Raw genomic sequence first — 15,645 nt, forward strand, 5'->3', positions numbered from 1 at the left:
TCGATACTTAATCAACATAGAAATTAGTGGATTTGACGTTTAGTGATGTACTTTTTTATTGAATTTAAAAAATATAAGGTGAAGAATCGGATCATTTATAAATTAAAAGATTTTAACCTTAATAGCTAGCTTATAACACCTTACTTATCGATATCCTCGACAAATATCAACCGAGTGTCCCATCACTATAGACCGCCATGTTTAGTTCTTGGCAATACGGCGCCGGCCACACTTTTTTGTAGTTATGTCGCTTCCATCTGTTTCCTTATTCATTGCTTACCATAAATTAAAAGAAAAACATATGTCAATGTCAAATTTCCATAGACAGTCTACTTTTGCTGTCAAAATATCAGTGACCACTGCTGTGGACCACTGACCTCTATATTTACATGGTGCATGCTCGTGATAAATTATTATATTCTATAAAATTAATATATTCATTTACCCGTCAGATAATAAAAAATAAGCCAATTAGAAATATAAAAGCAAGTAAAGGTCACTAGATGAAAGAAACCAGCGGTCACGATCTTGTTGAGAATACGCATAGATATACAGTAATTTAGAAAGTTTGAAAATGAAAGAAAATAATAGTAAGGAAGCGGTTTCTACTGCCTCTCCTGATCAGAATAATCCGTTACAAAATAATCTATTCTCGATACTCCTAGTAACGATCGCCGTGCCGATTTTATCAATGTCTTTTTGGACTATGAACTTGATATCTTCTAAAATAATTAACAGTGGACAAGGATTTGATGGTGAGTAGCTATTGATTTAGCTAACAAGATGACGAGGGTTTTAAGGTCAACTAAGTACACAGTAAAGTTTTATTGTGCAAAGTCTTGCTGTGATCATAATTGATGTATTTCATTGTTGAAAAAAAAAATGCCAGAAAATCATATATACATTTTTAAAATTTTCAGAACCAGTAGTTATATCCCCACTGCGATGGTTGTTGTCATGTTTGGTACCAATACCATTTGCAGTTTATGGATACAAAAGGAAGAGCCTCGACTTCTATGGTGCCCTAGTTGGGCTCGTAGTTGGGTTTGTAATGACTCTATCAAATTACTGCTTTCTAACAAACCTGATTGTTTTCTTCCTAAGCTCATCCAAAGCAACTAAATACGGCTCACACTTAAAAAGAAAATTTGAGGAAGATTTTAAAGAAGGTTTGTGAAGTTATAATTATTTTAAGTTTCAATTTACATAAAACTGTATTTAATTAAGTACAAAATAATATGATATGATAAATAAAATTACTTCAAGTCATGACCTTATTTTTTATTCTCAGGTGGACAAAGAACTTGGGTTCAAGTACTCTGCAATGGCGGCATGGCTACTCAACTAGGCATTCTGTACTTATTAGATATAGGAGCTTGTGAAATACCGATTAATTTTCTTATGGATTATAGAGCTTCTTGGCTAAGCATTGGTGTCTTAGGTATGAATACTATAAATAAATTTTATTTCCATAGGAGTCGACATCTACCTTAATTCCAGGTTATAATTTTTAATATTGTTGTTTTTAATATTTCAGGAACCTTTGCTTGCTGTAATGGGGACACATGGGCTTCAGAATTAGGAACAGTACTTAGCAATGGGGATCCCATCTTGATCACAACCTGGAAAAGGGTTCCAAAAGGGACTAATGGAGGGATAAGTCTCATAGGAACCATAGTCAGCACTCTTGGAGGACTTGTTATTGGAATCTCACATTATTTAACCCTTGTCTACTTCTCAGACAGATCTATGTATATGTACGCACCACCACAGTGGCCTATCATACTTTTTGGTGCCCTGGGTGGATTTTTAGGAAGTCTGATAGATTCTATACTGGGTGCAACATTACAATATTCAGGTAATTTCTTAATTTTGTATCATAAATTATATGTTAAAGAATTTTATTTATTTATTTATGATTATATTTTATATTTTTGTCTCATTGTCTCATTTCAGGCATAGATAAGGATGGAAAAATTGTGTCTCATTCAAGTTTAGCCGTGAAGCACATATCTGGAAGGAATATTTTGGATAATCACAGTGTCAACATGTTATCAACTGTAATAATGGGGTTGCTCCTTCCAACTATAAGTAAAACATTGTGGCCGATAAAGTGAATAAATTAAAATATTATCTCTTTTATATTTGCAATAAAAATTTATTTTCCTAAATTTTTTTTATTGATAACATCAGGAATTTGGATAAGAATATTATATCTTTATTGTACATTGTACATTGAGGTATATTTTATCTTTAATGTACATTGAGGTATATTTAAGCCGCGTCTCCACTAGGCAACATTTAGCGCGCGACACGTGACGCTCAACATGTACGGCAACGCTGCACAACAGCGCGCGATGTTGCCAGCTGACGCGCAACATGACGCGCGGCTTGTTGTTTGTTTAAAGAGAATTGCATCAATTGTCGTCAAGTGGAGACGCGCGCAACAATGTCCGTAGTGTGGTCTAACGAACAAGTGCTCAAATTAAGCGAACTGTACCAAAACTATGAACGTCTATGGGATACTGCTCACAGATACTATAAAAAAAATTATAACCACTGCCACTAAAATCAACACAAGTTCCTCTGGCGACATGTTGGCGACGACTGACGTAAAGTAGATGCGTAGACAGACAACGTTGTTCATCAAAAGTCCCGCGCTGACTTTCAACATGTTGGGCAACTCGTTGTCCAGCATGTTGCGCGTGAATTGTTGCATAATGGAAACGAGGCTTTATGAAATCCATAAACAAGCCAAATTTTTTGTCAAAATATTAAAATATTGGCAAATGTCTGTGTAGATTTTTAAAATGAAAAGAAAAGCTATTGTCAATCAAAGTCATTATGACTTTGGCACAGGGTGACCATATGTGGTAGGTTCCTGCCATTTTGGCAGTATTGGCGTCTTATTTTGGCCTGTGCTATGATCGGTTGACGTTTTAAAAACTTGGCAGGTTTTGGCAGGATTGGGGTATGAAAAATAAATGTTATTTTTGCATCAAAGAAGTCAGTGATTTATTAGAATCTGGTGGTAGTAATTCAAATTAATATTACCAAATAAATTTATTTTCTTTCTTTCTTTCAAATTCTGTTTTAAGTGTAGATAATTTTTTGGGTGCAATAGGCAGAATGCGAAATTCTAATAGAAAGTATAATTTTAAATGTTTCAAAGGGATTGTTATGCTTACCAACGCTTCATGCGAAAGACTATTCTCCCAAATCAATACAAAAACTCGGAACCGTTTTTAGGGTTCCGTACCCAAAGGGTAAATACGGGACCCTGTTCATAAGATTTCGATGTCTGTCTGTCCGTGTGTCTGTCTCCAGGGCCCAGGCTGTATCTCAAGAACCGCTATAGCTAGAGTTCTGAAATTTACCCAGATTGTGTATTTCCGGTGCCGCTAAACCAAGCAACCGGAGCAATAAATACTAAAATCAAAATAAAAGTAATATTCAAGGGGGGCTCCCATACAACAAACGTGATTTTTTTGCTCGTAATCAATAATGACAACAGCTAAACACATACCCCCTTACTAATAAATATAAGCTGTGAATAGTTATACAGTGTTTTGTTCCTGTCACACAAGTGACATTTTTAATTGGATTGAAGAAGACAAAATACTCTATAACTATTCAAAGCTTATACAGCGTTTATTAGTAAGAGGGTTTAAATTTTCACAAAATCCTTAATTATATATTTTGTAATTTAATCATTAATAATAATAAAATTTTAATAAAATTAATATTTGATCCCATAAAAAAACATTTTTTTTTTGCCTAAGTACTTTCTGATTTCTCTCTGTAACGGTACGGAACCCTTCGTGAGCGAGCTCGACTCGCACTTGGTCGATTTTATAAACAAACATGTTGCATCTATGTTGCATGAATGGTGAGCATAGTGATTGCAAATTTCCCTCAAAGCTACAAAATAAATTTTGAATCGCATGAACAAATCTATGTATAAAGGTGAGGAAATGGAAGAAGTCGATGCGAATGTTTAATCTTATAAAAAATGCAATATATTATATGTGTATTTTTACTTTTCTTACTTTAAAACAACAGTATATAAAGATGGCAGTATTTAGGCATTTTTTACTACAGGCTTTGGCAGGATTTGGCAGTTTTTTGACCAAAGTTTGGCAGGATCTGTAATTTAAATATGGTTACCCTGCTTAGTGCTTTGGCAGATCGATTCATATTAGTCTGTGGATCGATTGTTGTCATTTGTCAGGACTCAAGAGATTTGTCAACGTCAGTTTCAAATTTCTATTTTGTATTTTTCTTTGTTTACGATTTATAATGAAAAAGTGTTTTATGAGTCACTTGTTGAACTGAAAACATAATCGGTGTTTTATAACTGCTTATATGAAATAATTGGTTAAGTGTTAACGTGTATTTATAAACGCGGCATGTAAAAACAATAACCATGTCATCCCCAATAGATGAGAGTTCAATTCTAAATGCTGACATAGAAAATGATGTCACATGTAGCGAAAGAAGCCTAGTTGAAAACGAAAGAAGTAATGTTTTCCTTTATCTCCTACTTATTCTAAAGAAGATTCAAGTTATGTTTAGTTCTACTTAAAAAACATTCAATGTTACGCTTTCTCTAAACTTGACCTTTCAATAAAAACACCCCCTTTCCCCTTCACTTCTCAGCATAAAGCAGAAATCGTTATAGGTACTGATAATCCTGAATCTATATAGATTACAATATAATTCTTAAAATATTGTAATCTATATAGATTCAGTATTATCAGTATAACCATGACTAAACAGATCAATTAAAATTAAACAATATTTTGCTAACACATCTTACTTTGTAGTAATGTGACCTCTTTATCATTGTGAATTAATTCTCTAGCTTTATTGGTGTGGTTTTAGGAGAAGAGACTACAGGATGGATCAAATGTCGGACTGTGCTTGGCGTTATGGGATTCCTCGGCTTTGCCAATGTGTATGCCATGAGAGTGAACCTGTCTGTGGCCATCGTGGCAATGATCAACTCAACAACAGTACCATCAAATGATTCCAGCTTAGATGTATGTCCAACATCTGAACCATCAAATAGCACTATACCACCAGTAAGTAAGACGTCAAGCTGTTTTCAATGCTTTATTATTGAAATAATTTTAAAAGCTGAGAATATATTTGTATCTGTCTTATGTCTGTAATTTAACACAATAATATTGTGTTAAATTACAGAAATATAATATTTTGACGATAAAATATTCTGTTACAGAAACCAGGTGATTTCAATTGGACCCCAGAACAACAGAGCATAATTTTAGGTTCTTTCTTTTATGGATATGTGTTAACTCAGGTAAGTAAACAAACATATTATTTTCTAAATTCTTATTCTTGAATTAAAAAGGCATTAAAATTTTACATTGCTTTTAAGGTTTATGTATATTTAATTGCAGTTCATAATTTCTAAATTCAAGAAAAAAGTGTAAAAAAAATTTACTATCTGAATACAAATAAATTTTTTCTCTGAATGAACACCAACAATTTTAATGTTTAAATCTAAGTGCCTTATCACACTGGCGATTAGCGAGCGATTTGAAAGCGACGCGACTCGTCTAGGGAGTGATGTCAGAATCTATTTTGCTGCTGAGTGTCCAAAACGCCGAAGGCAAGCTGCGTGCACGCCGCGCAATCGCAGCGTCATCGCGGAGTGTGCGCTGCGCAGTCGCGTCGCATTCAAATCGCTTGCTATTTGCCAGGGTGATAAGGCCCTTAAAGAGGATGTTTACAACTTTTTTACATTTTGTAGGTCCCTGGTGGCAGGATCGCTGAAAAATTTGGGGGGAAATTAGTTTATGGGGTGGGAGTGTTGCTAACAGCTATATTCACAATACTGAGCCCAATTGCGGCATTTGTAGATTTTAAATTCTTCATAGTAGTAAGAGTCTTGGAGGGGCTCGGGGAAGGTGTAACATATCCTGCCATGCACGCTATGCTCGCTCGTTGGATACCACCATTAGAGAGATCTAAGTTTGCTGCATATGTGTATGCAGGTAAATCTTTTAATGAACTTTTAAGTTTGCTTGCATGCTGTTTGAATACTTTGAAATTATAATACATTTTGTACAATGGATAATTATGTGAGTTTCAATTCAAATTGTATATCAACTGGCTAAAAACAATATTTATTATCTGCATCCCCATTTTCTCTATTTAATTTTATTAATTATCATTACCTGTGTAAATTTTCAGGTTCAAATATAGGTACAGCTATATCATTACCAATATCAGGGTGGCTGTGTACTCTGGACTTTGGAGGGGGTTGGCCGCTTTGTTTCTACTTGTTCGGAGGATTGGGTGTTGTGTGGTTCGTGGCTTGGATGTTCCTCATATACGACACACCACAGAAACATCCAAGGATATGTCCCAAAGAAGTGGAGTTTATCACACAATCTATAGCACCACAGGTAAGCTTCTATCTACTATCTATACACCCAAACTTTGATGTTTCCAGTGTTACCTTCGTAACTAAAACAATACTAATTCTATTGATATCTGAAGTTCAAATGCGATCAATCATAGGATCTAGATGCCAAAATAGTCTAGAACAGGGGTCGGCAAGTAATTTTAGGTGAGGTCCGGATACTGTGGGAAAATTTTAACGAGGTCCAGAAAAAAACACACTTCTATCGATGTGTTCATCGATACTTGGTATAACATACATTACGATATTTCGCAGTCCGAGATTCGACCTTGCATCCGCCTGTTGCCTACTGCTGGTCTAGACTCTAGAGCACTGTTTCCTAACTTCCAATATTATTACCGCTACTGCACTCTTATTTATAAAGAAAACTTATTTTACCATAACATAATCTAATTTGGATTTTCTATGATATATCTTACAACATTGACGTAGGTTTAGCAGAAAATGCTACTAACTGAGCATAACTCATTATAACTTATTAATTTATTAGAGCAAATGGAAGTTAGTAATTAGTAATTACAATATTATGTATTAAGTATGATGTATCATGTTTACCGAATCTAGTTCATCATGAATCATATTTGAACGGCCTGGTATGAAGGTCACTACATTTGTTATCTATCGTTTTACGTATTGTGCAGTGCATGTTATGTCGAAACTTTCATTAACTTTATTATTTCACTTAGTAATTTTTAATACAGGATTGGTGGGGACTATTTTATGATGTGCGTCGATCTCGGTGTCGGAGGTCAATTTTATCGAAACCAAGCTAGCTAGCGTGCTTGAGTGTGTGCACAATGCACAGGATAATCCGAAATATGCGAGAGATTAGAAGCAAGACTGACTTTTTAGATGACCATTCTGCATGACTTAGCCAAATTTAGAAACTAAATTATTATTGTTGCTCCTATCTCGCATTGAACCCACCATGTGCCAATCGAGAGCTCAGCTTTAAACTTTCATCATGGAGGCGTTTTTTTTAATGAAATAAAGGGGCAAAGGAGTAAACGGGTCACCTGTGGGACTAAAATGGTCGCTTTGAAGAATCATGATATGAATCATAATATGATTCATTTTTCTAAAATCGCAAAATGCAACTCTGCTTGCAATTCATTTCTGTTTTTTTGTACTGATTTCACATTTGTCAGTTTGACAGTTTTGACAATTCATTTGCTGAATTGATTGAGAGGAATTGCTAAATGTGACCATTTTAGCCCCGCAGATAGAAAGCAACTTCCGTCGCCCATGGACACTCGCAGCATCAGAAGAGCTGCAGGTGCGTTGCCGGCCTTATAAGGGAAGGGAAGGGAATAGGGGAGGGGCGGTAAACTCACTTACTCGGCGAAACACAGCGCAAGCGCTGTTTCACGCCGGTTTTCTGTGTTAACGTGGTATTTCTCCGGTCGAGCCGACCCGTTCGTGCCGAAGCATGGCTCTCCCACCAATCCCCTCCCCTCCCAATTATAATTTTTATCCCTGATATTAATGTAATTTCAGGAGGAGCATACAGCATCAATACCGTGGTGCAAGTTCATCACATGCCTGCCTCTATGGGCCATCCTCATCGCGCAGTGTGGCCAATCGTGGCTGTTCTACACGCAGCTGACAGAGCTACCAACATACATGAATAATATTCTGCACTATGATATTGTGTCGGTAGGTTATATTTGCTTTTTTTGATACAATAGTATTTTAACAAATAAAAATTAGACCTTTATATTTTTCCCCGTTTTAACCACAGAATGAGGTTAATTTTTAAAGAACCATAAATTTCAAGTTTTTAGTTTCAAAAACTTAGGACTTTTAAAATAAATATTCCTAAATAACTGTAGTGGGATATCGTAAAATCTTCTCATTTCATTCAGACATCCGTCTGTAGAAGGAATCTATCTGCCAAATTGAATTTTTTTTTGCTTTAATGATAGCCTCAAATATATTTTCAGAATTCTGTATTGGCTGCTATTCCGTATCTGACTTCATGGATATCGGGCATACTGATCAGTATATTTGCTGATTTCCTGCTCTCTAAAGGTTACATGTCACGACTGACCAGCATGAAACTGTGGAATACTGTTGGTATGTAAAGTACAGTACCCACCAAAAACATATTTGAAATCAACACATTTTTATTTTAAATTGATTATCATAATATTATAATATGTTATATGATGAAATTACTGTCATCGTTTATTTCTCCATGGCGAAAAGATTTTTTTTGTTAATGAAAATCGTAAGTTAATGATGATGAATTAAGTTGCCTCAAGAGCCAGGAAAAAAAAGATGGGAACTATTTTATTGTCACCAAATAATATTTTTTATTGGTCATCAAGTTGTATCACCTTCACCTATATAGTAAATGTAGATCTATCGCCATGAATTACGAATTAAGTGCGACGTCACGTCTTGTTAACGCTTTGCTAAGCTTATATTTTATTATAAAGAGTTTATAGTAAAAACTTGAAGGTGTCAAGGGACACCCGGATGGAACGAAGTTAAAAAAAAGAGTGAGACAGAGAGAGAAACACGCGATACCGCACGGCTTACAACTATAGCATTTTTGCTCTCGTTGTAATATACCGACACTTTTGTGTAATGTCATTACAACTTTTTCCGTTTAGCCCCCTTTCGCAACGCGCGATAATGAACTTCGTTCCAAAAATGAGTTTTGTTAAGCGTCTCACAAGGTGTTATCAAGACATGACGTCGTGCTATATATTTTTATAATGATTGCTGTATCTTGTTAGTTTTTCTGCATCCATATTTTTTTACTTAAAGTTATTTCAACAATAGTATTCGCTCCCTATAATATCTATTTTTTTTTTAATTTAGCGGCGTTCGTCCCGGCGTTCGGTCTACTGGGTATAGCGTGGGCGGGCTGCGACCGCATCGCCGTCATGATACTGCTCAACGTCACCTCCGCGTTCGGCGGCGCTGTTTACGCGGGTATGTGCTTCATTGTATTGAATTAACGTCTAAGTGAAGGAATTGCTATAAAGGACAGGCAAGCTATTAGATAAAACGAAACGTTGTTACGTAGGTGCGGAAACAGTACGCTGTGCGTATTTGTCTTTTATGTTCGGGCCACACTAACGTCAAACGCCGTTAATTATCGCGTTGTTGGACGTTAGTCGTGGGTGTAGCCACAATTTAACACGATAATTTTCAACGGCGTTTACAATGCCGTTTGCCGTTTGGAGATAGCTCTAGTGGCGGTACATCAAAGAGATTAACGCGAGAATTAATGCGATGAAGCGGCCACACTACCGTCGACCGACGATACGTCACTGTGCGTTGAGAGCCCGACGGGATCACACGTGTTGGCTTAGACTTGTTTGCATTTAAATCGCACGTTTTTTAATTTAAATACGTACTTTGGTTATGGAGTCTTCACTCCACTCTAGTTAAACGAGAAAGTAATTGCTTTTTTTTGAGATTTTGCAAACCGAACCATCTTTGTGGGATCCAAAACTCAAAAGTTACAAGAATCGTGGAATGCAAAGTGATGCTTGACGACGAATAATTGAATTATTACCTTTTGAAGAAATGAATTAACATTATAAAAAGATAAACGCGATTTCAAAATTGTACGTAATTTTGAATTAAATCGCCCTGCCTCCAAAACTACTGAACCAATTTTGATGCCACTTGCACTGTTCCCTAAGTTGAACAATATCTAATACAACAAAAAAAGATTTACTGAAATCGCAATGGTAGTTCCAGAGATATGCGAACACAAACATAAAAACATACATACATACTTACATACATAAATACCTACACTTTTGAAATATTTTGGCACATTTGTTCAGACGCTGATATACGAAAATTAGGCAGTTCTGGAATATTACATACGTACGCGTCGATTTGATAACCTCCTTTTTTTGAAGTCGGTTAAGTAAAATCAACGCCGTTGTGCATTAAACGTTGACCGTTGAAGTATAGCCAGTATAGCCACCCAATTTAACGCGTTAAAATTATAGCAATAATTGTCGCGTTGTTGGGCATTGACGTTAGACGTTAGTGTGGCCCGAACATTACGCCTATAAGGTTATTTAAAGCAATTAATAATTATGAGTGTAACGTTGATGGTGCCTGGTTTCTATGGCAAGCACCGCAGGAGCAATTTTGTATGCCAATTGCCCAGTGTGTGGTGATCATATATTTAGGCCTCGTTCAGACGTGCGCGTGTTCTGCGCGTGTTCTACTATAGCGTATGGGAAAACACGCGCGCGGCACGCGCTGAGCCCGCGCAGAACCTACTCGCAGGCTGCGCGCGTGTTTTCCCATACGCTATAGTAGAACACGCGCACGTCTGAACGCGCCCTTACTTGTGCTTTTACTCTCTAGCAACCCAGAGATAGAGTACATACAATCGGTGATCAGCCTGCATCAGCTTAACGTTACTTGAAACAATATTTTTGCTGTTCCAATGCAGAATGGGAGGAACAATCCCACGACTTATAAGTCGAAAGCCAAGTGCAAATCCAGGGCAATAAAATGCTTATCATCCCAGGTAACCAGATGAACCACATCGACCTGTCGCCGCAGTTCGCGGGCACGATGTACGGCATCACCAACGCCGCCAGCAACATCTGCGGCTTCCTCGCGCCCTACGTCACCGGCAGCATCATCAGCGGACAGGTGAATATCGACCTTACTGCACGGATATAGAGTCGGATATCATTCGCGGGCACGATACTATTTACTAACCTTATTGCAGCCAATCACTAAACTCAAACTAAACTAGGAGTCAAACTAGGAGGTAACATCAGAGTAGTTGATTCATAAGCAGATGATGGACCAACGCAAATTGGTCGCGTTGTGTCTATCCCATCCGACAGATAACAGCTATCATTGAGTTGACATAATCCGACCAAACGTCGTAGGTCCGTCAACTGCCTATGGCCGTGTTCGTCGGCGTATTTTTAGACAAACCTTTTATTGCGCATGTCCAAAACATGTCATTGCAACGCCATAACAAGTTGCTGGTCAAGTCGTAAACAACGTATTCATGATTAAAATAATAAAAGCTAAACATAAATACATCTATATATTAATACGTGAGCCAAAAACTTTGTATCCTTTTTGACTAAAAATGGGGAAACGTAGGTGAATGAAATTTTGCACAGTTATAGTTTATATGGTGAAGGAATGCATCGAGCTAATATTATTTTGAAATTATGCTTTTACACACACTACAACACACACACTAGGAAAAATGACAGATTTTTGAGTGACAAGACTATACATACGAATTATACTCTTTTATTTATGGTTACAGATGGGTAATGAAAAAATTTCCGAAAGAAAAGAAAAGAAAAAAGAAAAATTTCTAATATATTTTTCCAATTTTTCAAATATTTTTCCAAATTGAAATGTCAACCAAGATTAAGTATCCAACTATCCAACAATTCCGTACCCAAAGGGTAAAAACGGGATCCTATTACTAAGACTTCCATGTCTGTCCGACTGTCCGTCTGTCTCCAGGCTGTAACTCTAGAACGGTAATAGCTAGAGAGTTGAAATTTTTACAGATTATGTATTTCTGTTGCCGCTATAACAACACATACTAAAAACAAAATAAATTAAATATTTAAGGATTCCCATACAACAAACGTGATTTTTCAAACATTTTTTGCTCGGTATCAATGATGACAACAGGTAGGCACTTGAAATATGCACAAAATACTCAGCTGTATTTATACTTTAATTATTAATAATAAAATTTTAATAAAATAAATAATTAAGAGGGGCTCCCATACAAAAAACACAATTTTTTACTATTTTTGCTCTATAATGGTACGGAACCCTTCGTGCATGAGTCCAACTCGCACTTGGCCGATTATTACTATTTACTATTTCATTTAAAACTCAAATTTCAGTAAATAAATATTTTTCCATTATTTTTCCAATTTTTCAATTTTTCAGAAAAATAAATTGAAAAATTTCCGAGCTTTGAAATTTTTCGTAAAATTACCCATCACTATTTGGACGCTGTTAAGCATTCGTGTACTAACCCACACAAAAATTAGGTATTGAGTCATTAATGCAGATATGTTCTTTAAATGATTTAGAACAAGACTACATTCAAAATTTAACAACAAAAAAAATGTGGGTTAGGACACTAATGCTTAACAGCGACCATTTATGGTTGACGTCTGTTGACAACGGTTGACAACAAGGTTACAAATTGAAAATGGATTATAGTTTTTTTTTTATTAGACAATGCTTACACGGCCAGTCTGAGATCAGCTGAGTCCCAGAGACAAGAGTTGAAAAAAATATGATAGTCAATATTTTTTTTACAAAATATAGGTACCTACTTAGTAGTTTTGATGTCGTTGAAACTAGGTCGAATTTCGACCATTAGGCGATCTCTAGTAAGTTGACTTAAATAATTTATTTAACACTAATAGTGTTTGATTATTTTATTATGGAAAATATAGATATGGATCACTTGGAAAAATTTGTGGAGGAAATTATCGATGTAATAATATTATTTATATGGGTTAAAGGTTAAAACACTACTAAGCCGAACCGAACGAATCGAATTTCCATAAGGCCTTACTGGATTCTGCCAGATTCGACCGATTCGACGCGGGCAAATCTGCGAGGTTTCATAGGATTTCATATAAAGAATTCAAAAATTTGTTTCTTTCGGCTCGTTACATTCTTTCGGCTCCGATAAGTGTGCGTTCACCTGAAATTTTATTTATTTATTTAACTCAGGCATCTTGGCCCATATTATAAATACCTTATAGACTAACATACATACAATTATACTAAAAACTAACACTAACACTAAAACACTAAACACGTATTGTCTGCGACGTGGGGCGCGACGTGTTCGGTAGTCGTCCTCGGAACCTCCTGTAGACGACTCCAATCGGCCAGAATTCCTCCGTCTCGAAGGTCGGTAGATGGTGCGTCGGGACTCTCACCACAAAGGAGCTAAAATTCACTTTGTGGCGGGACTCCAAGCGCTCGACCCTCAAGTCGAAGTGGGTCTTGCTCCTGATGTAGTCCATTACCTGCTCGACCGCCGTGGACCAGTGCAGCCGTAATGTCAAGTCGTAAACAGTTGTCGTTGCCATGGCATGACATGATTTGGACATGCTCAATAACTAGGTTTTACAGCTAACGCGCTAAAAATTACGCCGACGAATACAGCCTATGTGTAAATTTCTTTCATGGTACTATCAGAGAAGTTGATTCCTAGGCAGATGGTGGACCTCAATAATTTGGTCACGTTACGTCAAACCCATGGTACATACTACACACACATAGAAGCACGTTCCACGTTCTCTAACGCTTGTGCGGACTTTGTCGTAGAAGCGTAGTATCTGCGTATAAAGATCAAATTATAATTATTTAAAAAAAAATTTTTAGCAAACCTTGGGCCAGTGGCGTGAGGTGTTCTATTTGGGAGCGGCCATTGACTTGGGAGCTAACCTGTTCTATTTGTTCTTCGCAAGCACGGAGGAACAGGTAATCACTGCCATGATTTTAGTTTAACGTCGCTATCTTAGGAGCCAGAGAGAGCAGTGCTCATGTTTTCTATCTCTTTCCCCCCATACCTTCTGTCGTGTGGTCTAAGAACGAAGGAGATATCATACTTTATTTAGTTTTAGTTAACTAGTTTTTAAGACCTTTGTATACTAACCAAATATAAGTTAAATTATGGTGAAATACTTACTTTATTTTGCCTTCAAACGTAAAAGTTTGGCGAGTTTATAGTTTGTAACAACACATAAAAAATTGTATTTTGTGAAAATGTGAAAAAAAATAGGTGACGCCAACATTCAATTATCGCGTGAGAACCGTACATTTTTCCGGGATAAAAAGTAACTTATGTCCCGGGAGTCACAGTATCCCGATACCAAATTTCAGCAAAATCGGTTCAGTGGTTTTGGCGTGAAGAGGTAACAGACAGACGGACTCATTTTCACATTTATAATATTAGTATGGATTTTAAAGCACTTTTTTATGTCCAGGACTGGTCGCGGCCGGAAGACGACGACATGACAGCCTCAGCGCCGGTGGAGAGCATATTCCAGGCGGAGTCTTAGGGCCGCCTTAGCGCAGAGACTGCTCTGTGAATTGTCTATGGACCTAGTGTCAATGTCAATGTCAAAGACGTGTGACGTTTGTCTATGGGCGAAATATTAAATATACGAATTTGAGGTTAAGTGTGCAGCGGTACAAGGATCTTTTGGAAACGGAAACTGAAGCCGCCATCTTGTAACACCTGACAGAATCTCATATTAATTTCTCCTGTCAGTGTCATCTAAGTGTCAAAGGATTCTTGTTCGACTGTACAGATGATATGGACAATATCTGTTATATCATTAGTTTATTATATCAATGTATAGAATATTGGATTTATAAAAATGTATGTATGGATGGAATATATTTTTCATATTAATGGAATATAATCTGTCTCGTCTGTCAAGCGCCTAAAATGGGCGTCTTACCCTAATACTCGATTTACACTCGCGCGCGAGCCACGAAGCGAGCCGCGAGCCCTGAGTGTAAACTCGAGCTCGCAGCTCGTCTCGCGGCGCGGCTCGCGGCTCGCGTCGGGAGCAATTTCCAAAGGAGCTCGAGAGGGACGCGAGCGTTGTGTTTACACTCGCGCTTCGACGCGAGCTGCGAGACGCGCCGCGAGCCGAGCCACGAGGCGCGAGTATAAATCTCGTATAAGACTATTCAAAAGTATTTTCGAGAATGGTTTGACAGTTCGTGACAGATGAAAAGATAATATGAATTATTGGCTAATGGCTTATTACTAGTATTAAAAGCCTGGGCTTGGCCCCAAGACTCAATAGTCAATAGTCTTTACTTCTTAGTAAAAGGTATATAAGTAATTTATGTTTCAAAATGAGATGCATAATTCTTTGTTTAATAATTAATAACTATTCTCCGGAATAATATAAGCTTCTGCTATAAAGGAAAATAATGTAATGTAGAAAATATTTATTAGCCCTTACAAAAAAAAATATATATTTTTGTCCTTGTCTATTTTGCGAATATTCTATCGTTTAGAAAAAGGAAATAACATTGTATTACTTTACTGTCATCATGTCCAGACTCCAGTGGTCTATTAAACAATTATTTAGATAAGACATCCTATCTAATACTTCCAAAATAATGTATATAAATATTTTGATGGATGGTGCTTTTTGAATTCCGAA

The 15,645-nt window shown here is 36.7% G+C and overlaps 2 protein-coding genes across 3 annotated transcripts; both read left to right on the forward strand.

Annotated features, from left to right (window-relative positions):
- The first annotated feature begins 366 nt into the window (after positions 1 to 366).
- LOC121732918 (transmembrane protein 19) lies at positions 367 to 2,151 on the forward strand. 2 transcript variants are annotated; one of them, XM_042122943.1, is made up of 5 exons: positions 367 to 755; positions 921 to 1,169; positions 1,292 to 1,441; positions 1,538 to 1,853; positions 1,952 to 2,151. In XM_042122943.1, the coding sequence occupies exons 1-5, from the start codon at positions 575 to 577 to the stop codon at positions 2,115 to 2,117; spliced, it is 1,062 nt and encodes a 353-aa protein (XP_041978877.1). In that variant the 5' UTR covers positions 367 to 574; the 3' UTR covers positions 2,118 to 2,151. The 2 variants fall into 2 exon arrangements, with proteins under 2 accessions (XP_041978877.1, XP_041978875.1); XM_042122941.1 differs by having other exon boundaries at positions 370 to 755; positions 1,538 to 1,858; positions 1,957 to 2,149.
- Positions 2,152 to 4,274: 2,123 nt separating this feature from the next.
- LOC121733202 (sialin) lies at positions 4,275 to 14,847 on the forward strand. The gene is made up of 11 exons (XM_042123379.1): positions 4,275 to 4,520; positions 4,885 to 5,084; positions 5,243 to 5,323; positions 5,777 to 6,020; positions 6,220 to 6,434; positions 7,949 to 8,107; positions 8,395 to 8,527; positions 9,281 to 9,394; positions 10,965 to 11,092; positions 13,841 to 13,939; positions 14,446 to 14,847. The coding sequence occupies exons 1-11, from the start codon at positions 4,427 to 4,429 to the stop codon at positions 14,518 to 14,520; spliced, it is 1,542 nt and encodes a 513-aa protein (XP_041979313.1). The 5' UTR covers positions 4,275 to 4,426; the 3' UTR covers positions 14,521 to 14,847.
- The last annotated feature ends 798 nt before the right edge of the window (positions 14,848 to 15,645 follow it).

This window comes from Aricia agestis, chromosome 13 (assembly GCF_905147365.1).
Source record: "Aricia agestis chromosome 13, ilAriAges1.1, whole genome shotgun sequence".
Lineage (NCBI taxonomy): Eukaryota > Metazoa > Arthropoda > Insecta > Lepidoptera > Lycaenidae > Aricia > Aricia agestis.

Excerpts from the sequence above, each read along its gene's own strand:
- LOC121732918 (XM_042122943.1), top strand. The coding sequence starts at position 575 with ATGAAAGAAAATAATAGTAAGGAAGCGGTTTCTACTGCCTCTCCTGAT. Across the intron at positions 1,442-1,537 it reads GCTAAGCATTGGTGTCTTAG|GAACCTTTGCTTGCTGTAAT; the intron begins GTATGAATACTA and ends TTAATATTTCAG. Across the intron at positions 1,854-1,951 it reads CTGGGTGCAACATTACAATA|TTCAGGCATAGATAAGGATG; the intron begins TTCAGGTAATTT and ends TCATTGTCTCAT.
- LOC121733202 (XM_042123379.1), top strand. The coding sequence starts at position 4,427 with ATGTCATCCCCAATAGATGAGAGTTCAATTCTAAATGCTGACATAGAA. Across the intron at positions 4,521-4,884 it reads CCTAGTTGAAAACGAAAGAA|GAGAAGAGACTACAGGATGG; the intron begins GTAATGTTTTCC and ends GTGTGGTTTTAG. Across the intron at positions 5,085-5,242 it reads CAAATAGCACTATACCACCA|AAACCAGGTGATTTCAATTG; the intron begins GTAAGTAAGACG and ends ATTCTGTTACAG.